Genomic DNA, 15,364 nt, shown 5'->3' on the forward strand with positions numbered 1-15,364 from the left:
AGACTGACAAGTTACTAAGAAATATGGAAACTGACCTTTTTGAGCAAGAGGTTTCAAAAAAATCCATGAATCAACAGTGACTTTTAGAAAAGCACACATCTAAAACAGACTTAAAAGATGATCTTCTTTAAAGGCAGCCCCAAGACTTTCCACTTGGGTTTCTCTGTACCACTCTGGCTAACTTACTAACTTCTATGGCTTCACAACAAAAAAAACAAGAAATTGCAGAAATGTGATTACATTGTGGTATCACTACCCAAAGGTCCTAGTTTTCAAAGAGATATCCCCAATTTCTGGCCTTGCCGTTGTTCTTCAAGCTATTGAAACAACCTGAACATGTATTACTTTTGTAGCCTAGCAGACAGTAAGGTCTTTCAAGGGGGAGATGAAATCTTCTATATCTTCCTTCATCTTTACCTGGTATGGTATCCAGCTCATACTCTGCAGACATTACACTTATTAAACTCTCACGCAATTAATGCACAAAATCATATCTAGTCTCCAACAGTTTCTGCCACCAAAAACAGACATAAGGGGGAAAGAAACCCAGAAAGTTTAGCCACTTATAAGTTAGTCTTTTTAAGGCTGGGTTGTGGAGCCATTTTAAATGGTGACCCATTTGAACCTTATATAAATAAATCCTTTGGATAATATTCAAATGAAATGACAAATTCTGTTCCATGTCATATGGTGTCATGAAAAGTTTCCAGAACCAAACTTGACTTCACCATTTAAAGTGGATCAAATCTGAACGGATTGCATGAGTAGGCTGGAAGCATGACAGCACCTACTTTGGAGAAGAATGGGGAAAAAAAAGAAAGCTCAAAAGTTTCCAAGAGGAACAGGATACACCCAGGTCCAATTCCATTCTTTGTGAGCTTGGTGAATGCATGGCCCAAAAACCCACAAACCCAAATTTTCAATTCCAACTTGAAGATTCTATGGCTTAGACAAGTCACTATAGAAAGACTGGTGGAAACTTTGTGGAATCAATGTCACACTTTATACAGACCAGGTACACTGCTGCTTATGTTTCTCTGCCTGACAATAATGGGAAAATCAAATTTTATCATTTGTTTTCCATTTTGTGCAAATATTGTACATGTACGTCATATTACACAATGTTGGTGCAATGAAGCTTCCTTTCACAGTAACAAAAAAATGTACGAGCTGTGGATTATATCTGTAATTTTCCTATTAGACAGTATTCTTTCAATGCATCAGGACATGAACAAGTTTTGAATAGAAATGTTTAGTCTCTGGATTATCAAGATTTTGAAGAAAGTAACTTGCAAGTCTCCATACACAGCTGCTCACTAAAAGAAGGAGGCAATCACCAACAAGCAAATAGGGAGCCTTGATTAAATATTATCTCCATTGTCTTTCAAATCAGAATCTTTCAATCCACTTACATAGGTTACACTGTGAATAACTGAGTTTAAATGTTTTTTTTAGAGCATACCTGAAGCATGAACAAATGAAAACTCCATATTTAAGCAATTACACGCAACTCAGAAATGCCGATTTCCATCACAATTAGCCTACGTTATGCAACATATTTTTGTTCCTTTTTAGTATATAGGTGATGCGTGTCCTCCCACTTTGCTTAACTGCCTATAGTGAAATTTTAAAAATCACACAGACCGTATATAACCATAAAAGAAAGGGCACCTTTTTATTTTTCCCAATGTACCATGTTTCTATATTGCTTACAGAGCTTATACAAGAAACACTGTTGGTTTCTATATAAAGATTTCCATAAAATTTTTATAGTTTCTATAAATGCATAAAGACTGTTGGTTTCATTATAACCTCTGTTTCAGTGCCAGTGGAAAGAAAAATTACCTGCAGCTCTGAACAGTGATCTACATGTACAGGAACGGGTGGGTATGTTCAGACCTCTAGTTAAAGAGCTCTAAGACACTTGCTATATTTCATCAAAATATAGATGAGCACAGTGGAGAAGCAACTTCTAGCACACTAAACTCTAATCGCCACTCTTAGAACAGACAGGCTACAAAAAGTGCAATTGTGAGAACAAATTATTAATTCTTAATGTTTTAGTACAAGAAGTAAATCATATAATAAATAATGCATTTTTAAATGGTAGGTGTAATGCCTATTGTACTTGACACATTACAAGGCTATTTATGGAAATCTCTGTGATATGTTATTATATCTTTATTCTGAAGTATCCCATACTACATGTTATAATTACTAAAGGCTCTTTTTTAACCTGAAAAATCATGTTTTGAAACCAAAGATGGGGTTTTGATGAGAGTGGTGACCATAATTTGCTAACACATTAATTTATCCTTTTCTCCTTTAATTCAATTAATATTCATTAAAACTGCACTAATCACAATGAATAAAGTTTTACCATTTATTTCCATAATTATGAATGAATACAGTAAACATAACAGAATAATTATAAATCCATTTAATTAATTACAAGGCTGTTTCCAGCAGGGAAAGATATTCATGTTTTGTTTTCTTATTTTTAATGCTAGATTGACATGTTGGTATCTTTGAGAAACCATTTCTAGAAATGAAAGAAACACATTATTGTGATTCTGTTCTTCTTTAACAAAAATTTTCTATTAGACAGGCTTTATTAAGAGCCACATTATCTAAACTTGTAGTAAGAGAATGAAAAGAATCTGGTTTAAGCTACCAAACTCAAAGTAACTTGAAAATTGTGTCTGTAATTTAGTAATCTTAACGTTAAAAAAATGATTTAGACTAATTCGGATTACGCTTATGAGAGATACAATATTTTAAATTTCACAAGTAAGTTGTTAGAGGTGTTTTTTTCAAACGCAGGATCCTTTCCTAGTCAGGATCCTACCAATGTTAATGTTTTAGTATTTAAACTAGGTAAACATTAAACAAAAGCAGATGAATAAATAATATGAACTATGAAAAGACCTTGCTTTTGCCTTTGTTGTTGTTTGTTTTTCCCTTTTAGAAAACATAGGCATTGCATATCTTTCAGGAATTAACAAAGCCTGTACTTTCAGGTTTTAAGATAGCAGGCCTACCAGATTTTAAATGAAATATTGAGTGCTACAGTGATTTAATGGTTTTAAACCATAGAAGTCATCGCAATCTGAGGGTGTCACAGACAACTTAAGGAAGAAAAAAAAAATGGGGCACAGAGAAATCACTTTGTCAGTAATTACAATCAAGAGTCCGAAAATGTGGCTCAGGCTGCTCATTACTTCTTCCTTCTGTATCAAGACCCTTATTTACATTTCAGATTACATTTTTTATGAAACAGTAAGATCTATCAGAGCTGAGAGGACTGAAATAATGAGGGAAAAACATTTTAATAAAACGTGTTGGGTCTGCATTACTTCCGTGTCAGAAAGAAAGGCTACTTCTGTAGTGATGGATCATTTATTCTGCTTCTAAACGAGAAGCAAAAAGATGAAACTGATGAACTTTTACTGCCCATTTGTCTTTAGCAGACAATTAAGACAGAGAAGATCAAAATGGATTATCATACCACACAGACAACTGGCCCAACAGTAATACATCTCTGGGACCACAGATTTGTAACTCTCTTTTATCCCTCCCCTTTCTTCTTACTTCTTTTTCCACTCTAAAGGCAGTGCTAGCTTTGTGGCTCAAGGAGAGCCAAAAGGCTGGTCATCATTATTCAGTCACAGATGTCAATCTAACCTCCCTTTTTTCTCAGTTTCTAAAGCAGTGAGCCACAATAATTTGTGACAGATTCTTTTACTGTAAGGTACAAAGAACACACAGAATAAAACATCTAGCAGCAGCAAGCGTCTCTGATCAAGTGTGCTGGTACATGGGAAATACACTATATGTAAAAACAAGCACTAGTAGTTTAAGCGAATGGGGAGAAAAACTGGGGAGGTGGGGGGGTTGTGTGTGTGTGTAGTAATAAGTGCTATATTTTGTGGTGAATTATCTCAAATATTCCTTATGGATTGCATCATAAATGTTTTAATACTAGAAATGTTGTCTAGATTAAGTACACATTCAGCATTTAAAGCTTGTTTTAATAGAAATATTTCTAAGAATCCCTTTATAATAGCACACCAAAGGGAAAGATAATTTGGCATAATCCAACAAATGCTAAAAGGAAAACACATAAGATCAGAATCCAAATTATAAAAATGTAAGTAAGAAATATGCAGGTCTCATTTCCTTTACTAACAGATCAACTCTTAAATTTCTTGGAATTTTGAGGTAACTTCTCCAAACAAAGTAGAGCTTTCATTCATCCTTCATTCTTGAGTTATATGTGGTAAAGAAGGGAAACTGTGTGTCAAGTTGGAAGAGATGCTAAATAAGGCAGTGATGTGCATACCCTCCTAAGTCTACATCCAGCCTATGAGCATCAACCTCCAAATTTCAAAACTAAGTCACTGATCCAGACAAAGAAAACAAATGCCTATCCTAAGAGCACTTTAAAATAGCTAAAAGTTATTTTTTAGATTCCTACTATAATTGAATTCCAACTTCAGTATATAAATACTTGTAAGATCATCCATTAACTAAAGTGAAGAGAACTAAGTTCACAACACAACAATACTTAATCAGTAAACTGGGCTCTATATGCAGTGACAAAATTGATGATAATCTATATTTCTATTTCTATCTCATATTTCACGTGTTTGTATGTGGAGTACCTGTATATATACATACTCTACCCAAACATAAACACATATATATACTCAAAGAACTAAACATGAAAAAATAAACACCAAATTGTCACAGTAGTTATCTGAGTAGTAAACTTTCAATGACTTGTAGTTTCTTTCTTTTCATTCTTTCTTTTATTTTTGCTTTATTTTTATTTCCTAAATTGCTTTTTGCTAATGAACATATTACCATGCAATTTTTTTAAAGTTACACCAAAAAAAAAAAAAAAAGATCATGGTGCTCACAAATTTTCAGATATAGCAAGAAACTATGTTTAAAGGAATAAACCCAGATGTTAACTATGTTATTTTAAGTTTTCTCCTACATAATTTTTTCTCATTGGGTAATTCAGATCATGGGACCACAAAGGTTATTTACCTAGACAACAATATTTTAAAAGAATGATTTTCTTAAGAGCTATGGCCTCAAGTCTATTCTAAGTAATACTTTAAGATCTTCCACCCTTTAAACATTGTCAAAAGAAAAAAAACATTAATAAAAAGGTCCTATAATCTTTGGATTGTGTAAATTAAATCCAAAGGGCTCAATCCCATACCAACTTAGGTTAAGATAAAAATCTTAACTCTCCTGTTGGAAGATGAGGCAAGGGGTAGAGTGAGAAAATTACTATTTTTGTTAAATCTCATTTTAAAGTCTTGAGATCACATGCAAAGCAATCCATACCAGTTTTCTTGGGCTCTTGTACAGTAAAATCTCATGACAAAGCATCTCATTATCCTGATTATCCACTTATATTCCTAAAGATGTATCAGATACCTTGCCCTCTATACAGCAAGCCACATTGCAAAGGTGTTACTACTACTGTACTGGATATTTATATTCCATTGTACTTATCCTCATTCAAGGACATTCTTTTAATATACAAAATTAAATGAATGTACTTCAGAAAAATGTTTTTATTATGTACAATATCCCACATGTGAAAGGCTTTAAAAAGTTGTTTTATTGTATAATCAAGAATGCTTTTATTTCAAAACTGCTTTAAAAAAGCATACCAAATTGCATGTTTGAACTAAAAATGTAAGGTTCCCCAAAAAGCTACAAAACATTACTAATATTTCTCAAGACAGAAACTGGAATCCAGAATGTATAACCTGGATCTAATTATAAAGAGTAGAGCAGCTTTGGAACTTCAGCAGTATTTTGTGAGTACAATAGTTCCTTCTACTCCATTCATTCCATGTTTGCAGAATGCAGGAAATTCAAGATGGCAAGACCAATTGGCCAAACAACTTTCACTACCATCATTAGAACCACCCTCACCCTAAAGACCATTCCCGCATGTGTATCTTCTCCTTCAAGGACTACCATAACACAGTTTCATAATCTATTTCCAATTCCAGGAGATGTTATAAACTTCCATCCTTACCTTTTTGTTACGCCGGCTCTTGCCTGCTTAAATAGCATAAAAAAAAAAAGTTCACAGGCAATCCAAAAAGGATTTGCTAATGAACTGCAGACTGTAGCAAAATAAAAAGTAAAATTTGTGATAGGTTTTCTTCCTTACTTTCTGTGCATTTTTCCCCTGAAGGTAACACCCCAAATGTAGCACCAATATTTTCGATCCTACTTCAATATGTTTTACTTTTTGTCTTGGGTTCCTAATTACTGTTTCTCTTCCGTTCTAAAAATTCATTTATCTCTTTCAGTAAAAAGAACAGTAATAATATGTTGAACGACTCTGAAATAAATTTTGTCATGTAAAAAATTAATTACGCATTCCGAACCTGGTCACTGTAGTCCTCCGGGAATTGCCTCTGCACCTCAGGATCTGTAAATAATTGACAGATAATATTAATTGGCTTTGGATTAGTGAGCAAGCAGAGGATCACACATTAATATTTGATCAGAAGATGATAGCAGCCCTGGCAGGGGATCCAAGGGGGGCAGCTGAGGCTGCTATGTTGATGAGCAGAAGGAAGGACTCGGCAAGGCACTCCCATTACCCTCCTCCAGAAATATAAAAAAGAAAAATTTTAAAGACCTGATACTACTGTTAACTTTAGACTATTACCTAATGCAAAAAATTTTGCCAGCTGCAAATTGCCCTCGATATATTTTTCCAGAGAAAGTCAATCGGAAACCTGCCTGACTTTTCTTATCAGAGGCCTCCTTTACCTAGTTACAGATGTGGGCTTGATAAACCACCTTAAAGGCCAGTTTCAGATCTTGTGTGTGTTTGGGCGGGGTGGGGTGGGGGAGAGGGCAGGGTGGAGGGAAGGATCAGATAAGAATTCTTTCAAGGAACAAATGCAAAACTCCCTGCTTTTAAAAATAAAATATATCCTTCTCAAAATACTTATGGTCTCTTGAAAATAGATGAAGTTTTCTTCAAAAGAAAACAATACACTTTTAGCTTGTCAGAGTTAACAAAATATCATGATATGAGATATTATGTTCTAACATAATTAGACTTGCTCAGAAACTATAAAAATACATAGGTGAAGATACCTTTCATGACCATCTGTTTAAAATAGAATTAGGAAAGGGGTCACTTGATTCTTCAATCATAATTGCAAGATAATCCAATGGCATTGTCTGTAGGTCAATACAGAAGTGTACTAATTAAAAGCTATTAGCACTCCACTTGCTATTGATTAGGAAAACATTCAATCTTTTCTAATAAGAGAGAGATCTGGTTCCTCAGAGGCACATTAAGAAGAGTGATCAGAATAATATCTATTTGAGAAATCATGTATCAATGCAAAAGGCTGTGGAAAAGCACAATATTTGAAGGTCCCCAACCACAGTGATCACAATATATACTACTCAGTTTTCATATATATCCTTTAAAATACCAGTTTACTTCTCCATGAAAGTGAATCCATGTAAAAGTTAAAGCCCTCCATGCCACAAGATAAAAATGCGGTTAATTGTTCTGCAGTTAAAGAATCAAAAAGGGAGAAAATAATGGGCCTATTCACAAACTACATTTAAATCTTAGAAATACCAGTTTTCAAGTCATTGAAGTCAATGGATATTATTTTTCAAAACTCAAGACTAATAACAAAAGTAGGAATATTCAAAAGGTCACACCAAATGAAGAGCTTCCCAAAATGGGTGGTGCAGAAAAGTTGAAACTATCTGTAGATTACTTCGGCTCTTGAAGTGTCTTCTGGTTGACTTTCTTTACCCTCATCTTCAAATACTAGGAAGAGACCAATGACATGTCTAGACTGGGACTAGTAGAATTCAGGCATAATCCCTCCTGCAGTATCTTGCAGGGTTGCCCTGGTAAGTCAGAGGAAGTAGCTGTTGCTTCTATTCTCTCTGGCCTAAAGGGCTGAAACCACACAAAGACTTGGCCCTCTTGTGACAGGAGGCCAGAGGGTGCTAATGGTGTGGCATGAAAAGCACTAGGTCTAGGCGGGGGAACTGGGGGCAGGCCAGCAGGATGCAAAGAGACAGCTACGAGCCCAGCAAACCTCTAAAAGTGTACTGTGGGGTTGGGGTAGAGGATCCAAAAAGAGGGCAGTGGCTGTGATTCCTAACACATATGTAAATGACTTTGTCCAGCAAAATAACTGGTATTTTAGGATTTAAAATTTGATACTGAGACCTGCTCCCACCCCCCACAAAAATGCAGCTCTAAGTCCCTGAGGGACACAGTAAAACAGAGGCTGGAAAAGCCGCAAAATAATCTAAGGCTTATTTTTTTTTTCTTCCAGTTGTCATGTGGTTAACAATTACTCTTTACCCAGAAAACTTCACACAGAAATGACTCACATATAAATCTTTAATATCAGGTCCTCTTTCCTGCAATAGTTTGCTTCTTGGGAACTACAAAATACCAATGGAAATAAAGAGGGAATAAAACCAAAGACTATTTTTTATCACCATTTTCTGAGGGGATGAATATCAGAAACCAAAATTTGTGGTATATTATCCAATTTAAAAAAATGTTTCTTGCTTGTAAGTGGGAAAGGAAAGGTCTTTAAATCTCTTGAACAAACTAAACCAACTGTTAACAAGAAACTACATTAATAATTAACTTGTCATTTTAAAAATGTATTTTATTCATATATACAACATAGAATTGAAAAAAGAGAAGGAAAATAGGTGAAAAGAAAAATCAACTTGTTTTAATACACTGAAGGTAAAGATGACCATGGAACCCCAAGATGGGGGTCATTCAAACCATCATGATTATCATCCTAAACACTGCCTCAGTGGTAGGCAACATCAACTAAACACCTTCATCAACTAAATCCCTTCAACTGCCCTAAGACTACCCCTAGAGTGAGATTCCCAGATTTTAACAAAATCATGTTCCAAGATAATACATGGATTATTATTTACTATGATTCAAGCATAAAGCTTTTGATTCCCTTTCTTTAAGGCTCTGAGATTTACAAAAGCAAACTTCATGGGTCTTTAACACTCTCAAAAGCAACATCAAAAAAAAAAAAAGGCAACGCTTTTTAAAACCAAAGCCCAACCTATATAAAGTTCCATTCAATTAGCTCAAAGATCCAGTCTGATAGTTAACAAAACTATGAAAGCCATTTTGTAAAAATTAATACAAAAACTAAAAATAATTTGTATGAATTTTCTTAAAATGTCTATTTTGCACAGGAGGCTGAAATCATGTTTCACATTGAGTCGATCATAATGCCATAATGTCACCAAAATATCGACATTGGAAACATCTGAGTTAAAAAGGTCCAAATACAATCTGCTTTGCTCAAGCAACACAACACCCGCCTTACTAACAGTTTCAGCATGGCACATGTACAAAACCTAGCACCCTGCAGTTCAGCAAACCGCCTTTAAATTTTCTGTCTGGCAGCAATCCACTTTCGTGTCTGTATGTTTTTACAAGTACTCTATGTATTTCATTGCATCAGCTGCATTTCTTTGAGTTTTAAATGGTCTGGTAACATTTTATGAAATGTTCTATATCTTTATATGGAAAATAACATACACTGGAAAACTGTGCATCAATCTAATATTTATATATCTATTTCTTTACCCACTATCCAATACTATAATTGCTAATGCTCCAAAACTTCTTCTCACATTCATACCCTCACTGCCAAATACAGTGTCACCAAACAGCTAACTTTCAACACAAAAATCTGCAGATGAGAGTACTACCATGGAAAAAAGTAACATAACAATTTGTTTAGGCAATTGGCAGTAAGAATACAGTTATCAGCATATGTCAAGCTTTCTCTCTAAGAACTGTCCCTCTGACAGAAAACTAAGAACATATAGTAATGCATTACCCTTCTTTCTCAGAAACTTTCTCCAGGTTCAAGTAATAGATTCTTACAAAATTAAAAATCAACTTCATCATCTCCCAGGAAAATACAATCTTTTTGTTGAAAAGTATTTAAAATATCTTGCTAGCAAGATGTATGGTATAGAAAAGTCCACACATGACTTAACCACATAAGGCTAAAAGAGACAGCTGGCTCTAGAACAAGGTTTCGCATTATGTCAATCTGACCAGCCAGTACCTTCTCCCAGCACTGCAACCATGCAAGAGGCTGACCCCACACAGACACATGTGCACCACTTCCACTGGAGGTCACAAAAGCATTTCTATACTTAAAACAGACATTTCACAGTACAGGACTCCCAACAGCACAGTCTCATTCAGGCGCAGAACATGACCATGCTTAAAAGCCTGTGTCTTGACAACAAAAAAAACAAAAACAAAAACACAACTGATCTCAGAACAAACGCCTTAGTTTTTTTTTAAAGAAAAGCTAATTTTCTTCGATCTCAATAGTCCATGTTTTCTAGTCTTTTACTATAACATACTTTTAAATCTTTAAGATATACCAGATTGCCACAGGATGTTTAATTAATAGAATAAGAGTTTGGGCAAGACTTACTGGAAAGGCACTATAAATTATTTTACACAGGATCCAAAAAACCTTGAGTTCTGCCTTAGGCTTAAAGTTTCTAGAAAACGTGGTAGACAGATCTTTTACAACAGAAATGCAAAATAATTCATAAAAGTACTGTGCTTATATATGAGGTCTCATTTGTAGATTGGTAACTAATAAGCATACACACACACAAACACACACACCTTATCAAATTATTTTCCTGTTTTTCTCTGTCACACCAATGGCTGACTCCATTTGAAGGGTCAAGGCATGACACTTTAACTGATTATTGAAAAATACACTGACTTCATTTTCTGTGAAAGCTGTCAAATGTTACAGTCTTATATAACTGGAGCTCTTTTAAGAAATATAAGGGAAACTGCAAATATAGCCATTAACATGGGAATCTACACTGCCTTCACTTTTAGCATGCTAGGTATCAAGGCAGAAAACATTACGTTTAATGCCTACTAAATTTATCCAGTCATTATCTCTAGGATATTTCAGTCAATAAGAGACAAAATACTGAACACATTTAAAGCTTACAATGATAAAAATCTGCTCCTTAAAAGTGAGACTTTAAAATTAGCTATAGGACTTCCCTGGTGGCCCAGTGGTTAAGAATCCGCCTGCCAATGCAGGGGACACGGGTTTGAGCCCTGGTTTGGGAAAATACCTCATGCCGCGGAGCAACTAATCCCGTGGGTCACAACTACTGAGCCTGCGCTCTAGAGCCCACAAGCCACAACTACTGAGCCCACGTGCTGCAACTACTGAAGACCGTGCACCTAGAGCCCGTGCACTGCAACAAAGAGAAGCCACCGCAATGAGAAGCCCACTCACTGCAATGAAGAGTAGCCCCTGCTCACCACAACTAGAGAAAGCCCACATGCAGCAACGAAGACCCAATGCAGCCAAAAATAAATAAATAAATGTATAAAAAAATAAAATGGTTATGATGATAAATGTTACGATAGTAAATTTTTTAAAAATAAAAAAACTTTTAAAAATAAAATTAGCTATAAACAACATAATCTCATTGTTCAATTTCATGGAGTTTAAGATACTATCTTCCTCTCCCCAAAAACCATAAATGTTAATCCCAGCTGTAATCAGATTTAATTTTCCAGATGAGAAGATGGGAATATGCTGCAAACGGGTAATAGTCCATTACACTGCTCTTTCCCTAATGACATTTTCAACTTTTATATATTAAAAATGTAGACCCTCAGAAAATAGTCCGAGAAGTTGTACATTTTGAGGACAAACTCAATCTTCCTCCAAACACACTTAAAAATAAACTTTCTTTTAATCTTCAAGAAGAAAAGTCAATTTTTTGTATAATGTAGAATTAAAGTTTCTTGACAGTACGATTGCAAACTGGACTGCACTAAACTAATAAAGAGCTTCAAGGACACTACCTATTAAATGTTATAGCTATAAAAAGTCAGCTTCGCTTACTTTGTATTATAAAATACTTGAACCATTAATACAATTATTCTAGTAAATTATTTCATTTATGATAGTTAAAATTCACTTATTAAAAAATATTTTTGGAAAGAATATTTCACATAGTAAAAAAACAAAAACAAAAAAAACCACCTTTTCCATGACAATAAAACAAAATGGTTTATGTTGTCTTTTTTTTTAATTTTTTTAAATTGAAAATTACTCTTTTCAAAAAAAATTACTGATTCCAAAATGCAGGTTTTATTCTGAAATTACAAAGGAGTATACTTCACTAATTTTTAAAAAATCATCTCAAAGTACTTTAAATGAAGTACTGCATGCACAAATGGAATTTCTTACTTTAAAAATCTATTCTAGGTATAACCTTTTTGCTATAAAACATGAAGACTTTCTTTGCTAAAAACATAAAAACTTTGAGTCATCACCAATTTTAAATCATGTTTCTATTCTAGCCTTTCCCCTCAACACTGGCATTTAAAATACATTCAAATACTACTTCACAGCAATCAGCCTGACAAACACAGGAACAGTTCACCATCTACAGCTATAATGAAAACCCAAACAGCATTATTCAGTAAAGGAGAGCACAACCCACCGCAGTATGGCAAGCAATGGAACCATTCGTGTGCCAGATTCCTCCACAAACTAACATATTCTGCCTTTCAGATACATCCTGCTCTGATGTGACTATTTATGAATAAACAGAGGACACTGACCTATTGTTTTCAGTTGTTGGAGTTATGAATATAGTACAGTTACCAGTTAAGTGAACCAACAAGTACTAAATGCATCAGCTGTTCTACAAATAATGAGCCCATTGACTTTACGCAGTAAAATCTACAGAGTTTCATCTTTCTTCCTAGAGAATGCTGATAGCTTTTGACCAGTAAATAAATGCCACTACTTACTGATAATCTGAAATATTTCTCATAACCAGTTTCACCTACAGGAAATATACATCTGATCGTTAACCAAACCTTTGCTGCATAAACCCAAAAATCAAACCTAAGTCAAATTCCAAAGGGAGATTTTAAATGGAAAAGAGAGGGTGTGCTGGAAGGGAAAAAAAAATCAAAAGAACATGCTCACTTACACTTACCTTTTTCCCTACTGAATATACTAGTTTTCAACTTTCATTATTATTTAAGTATTTAGGGTTTCTTACATTGGTTCAAAGTTTGGAACACTAATCCATAAAAATCTATCAAACTGATAAATACTGATGAAGGTTTTTAATGGTTATAATCTCAGGCTTCCATTTAATTTCTCTATGAGTTAAGATTAGTTTTATTCCACCTTTTTGAATAAGTACCGTAAGTATAAAATTTTTATTCCAATGTGAATAATTACTTCAGACTTAACCTGAAGAACAGCTGTGCCCTTTATGTACTACAAAAGTGATATCACTGCATATGGTCTTCATTAATAGATATATCACATTTGTCAAATTTGGTGAAAAGAGATAATTAACCTACTCAAATACAACTATTGACTGAGTACCCACTATGTGCCAGGCACTATAATAGGCATTTTACATAAAATATCTGATTTTATCTTCATGACAAACCTATGATATTGGGACTATCACAATCAATTTTATCATAGTTAAAGAAAGCAATAGGTTATCACTAGTCCAAAGTTGGAAAGTTAGTATTTATACACAGTACGAATACTCTGATGTGACTGGCCCAGTTGATGAATACGCCATAGTCTTTGCTCTCTGGGAGTTTACAGTCTAACTCTAATAGAGAATACAAAGAATTAAACAAGCAATCATCACAGGGCCTGGTAGGGATTAGCAGAGGGGCACTGAGCCTAGTCCTGGCCGAGACAGAAAAAGCTTCAGGGAAGAAGTGGCAGAGCCAGGTGTAGAGTCCAGGACTACACCAGGGTTCATGTCATACCACCACACGCCCCTTCTGAACAGCCTAGTGAATAAGTATTTTGTGAGTCCAGGGCCCATGTTTTACTTAGCTTTGTCTCCTACAAAATGTCTTGCCGATTATATATACCCAACAGATACGCTGGCATAACAGAATAAATAGAATAGAATAAAATAAATTCATTAAATACCCTGTCTCTCCAAATGAATGAAAGGCCAATTTCAAAACATCCAATTGAAAAGAAGCCTTTGAATGCTACAGGCTTCCTAAAGATACACTGGCTTATAGTAGGCGCACAATAAATATTAGTTGTTATTATATTATTTAACCCCAGTGGAGAAATAAGCAAGCACTATAAATTAGATGGCTACAGATGTATAGGTGTGCCTCAAATTGGAAATACATGTGTTCCTGAAATAAACTTTTAAAAGCCCAATTAAAAATTTCCCATGGCCTGCTATTAGTTACTTAGAAATGTTATAACTTTATCAGAAACTGATTTTCTCTCCATCATCAGTGGTTCAAAAATCCTTTAGATACAGTTTATTTGCCTCCTGGCATCTGTTTGCTAATGATGTGTAAACATCAAACGCACTAGGGACTCTCCCAGACTTACCGAAACCCTGAGGTGAATCTTTGTATAAATTGAAGGACCTTTCTGCTAATTCCTTTGCTTTCTAAACTTGCATTCTGGATTTCAGAAACAGAGTTTCATTAAAGATTTTTGCAGTAATAATTATAATGCTATCAGCTACCACTTACTGAATGCCTAGATATACCAGTCGTTGCGCCAAAGGTAGTTTATCATCTTATTTAATCCTAACAACAACTCCACCAGGTAAGTAGATGAATCCTTATTTTATAAATAGGAAAAGTGAGGCTCACTAAGAACAAATTCAGAGTTAAGTAACAGAGCTGGGATTCAGCCTAGAATTATCAGACTCCTAAGAATCCAACACTGGTTTTCCTTTTCGGCTTTATTTATTTAAGTCCTCCTGTTGATCTGTCTTCTAGTCATTATTGTGACTCAACAATAGGAATACATCTGGACAAATAACTAAAACATGTTGTCATGAAACAGGCCTAACAGATTATGAATGAGAGCTTTCCAATTTCTCTATTTAAATTTCTTTGCCACATTCAGGATATAAATAAAATGACTCCAAAGTAACTAGCACTCAATTCAACTAGTAAATACAGTATTTCAAAGATAAATTCATATTAAAAAACTTAAGGGTAATTTTGAAAGCTAGAGGTTATCCTTGTATCATCTATGAAAAAAGTCATTGGCTAAACAGAATGAATAAGAACACAGAAAAAATGTTTTCCTGTGTAAGAAAACGCGTTTCCAAGTACCTCTAAACCACACTGAAAACTAAGGCCAAACTAGTACCTACAGCATAGATAAAGCTGACACCCCAGCAAGGGAAACATACTATGCCCGTCAACCAGAAGACTCTTATACCAAACTTC

At 34.6% G+C, this 15,364-nt stretch overlaps 1 protein-coding gene across 8 annotated transcripts in view; it reads right to left on the reverse strand.

The window, feature by feature from the left end:
* The window catches only part of DENND1A (DENN domain containing 1A), a 530,720-nt gene that overhangs the window by 385,170 nt on the left and 130,186 nt on the right, over nt 1-15,364 (reverse strand). For all 8 annotated transcript variants that reach the window (XM_030761610.2, XM_089913732.1, XM_089913734.1 and 5 more), the window contains one exon: nt 6,426-6,469. In XM_030761610.2, the coding sequence (XP_030617470.1) occupies nt 6,426-6,469 (44 nt within the window). The remainder of the gene's footprint in view (nt 1-6,425; nt 6,470-15,364) is intronic.

Source organism: Delphinapterus leucas, chromosome 6, assembly GCF_059928025.1.
Source record: "Delphinapterus leucas isolate spDelLeu-1000000601 "Yukka" chromosome 6, BTC_Dleu_Yukka2, whole genome shotgun sequence".
In the NCBI taxonomy this organism is placed as follows: Eukaryota; Metazoa; Chordata; class Mammalia; order Artiodactyla; family Monodontidae; genus Delphinapterus; species Delphinapterus leucas.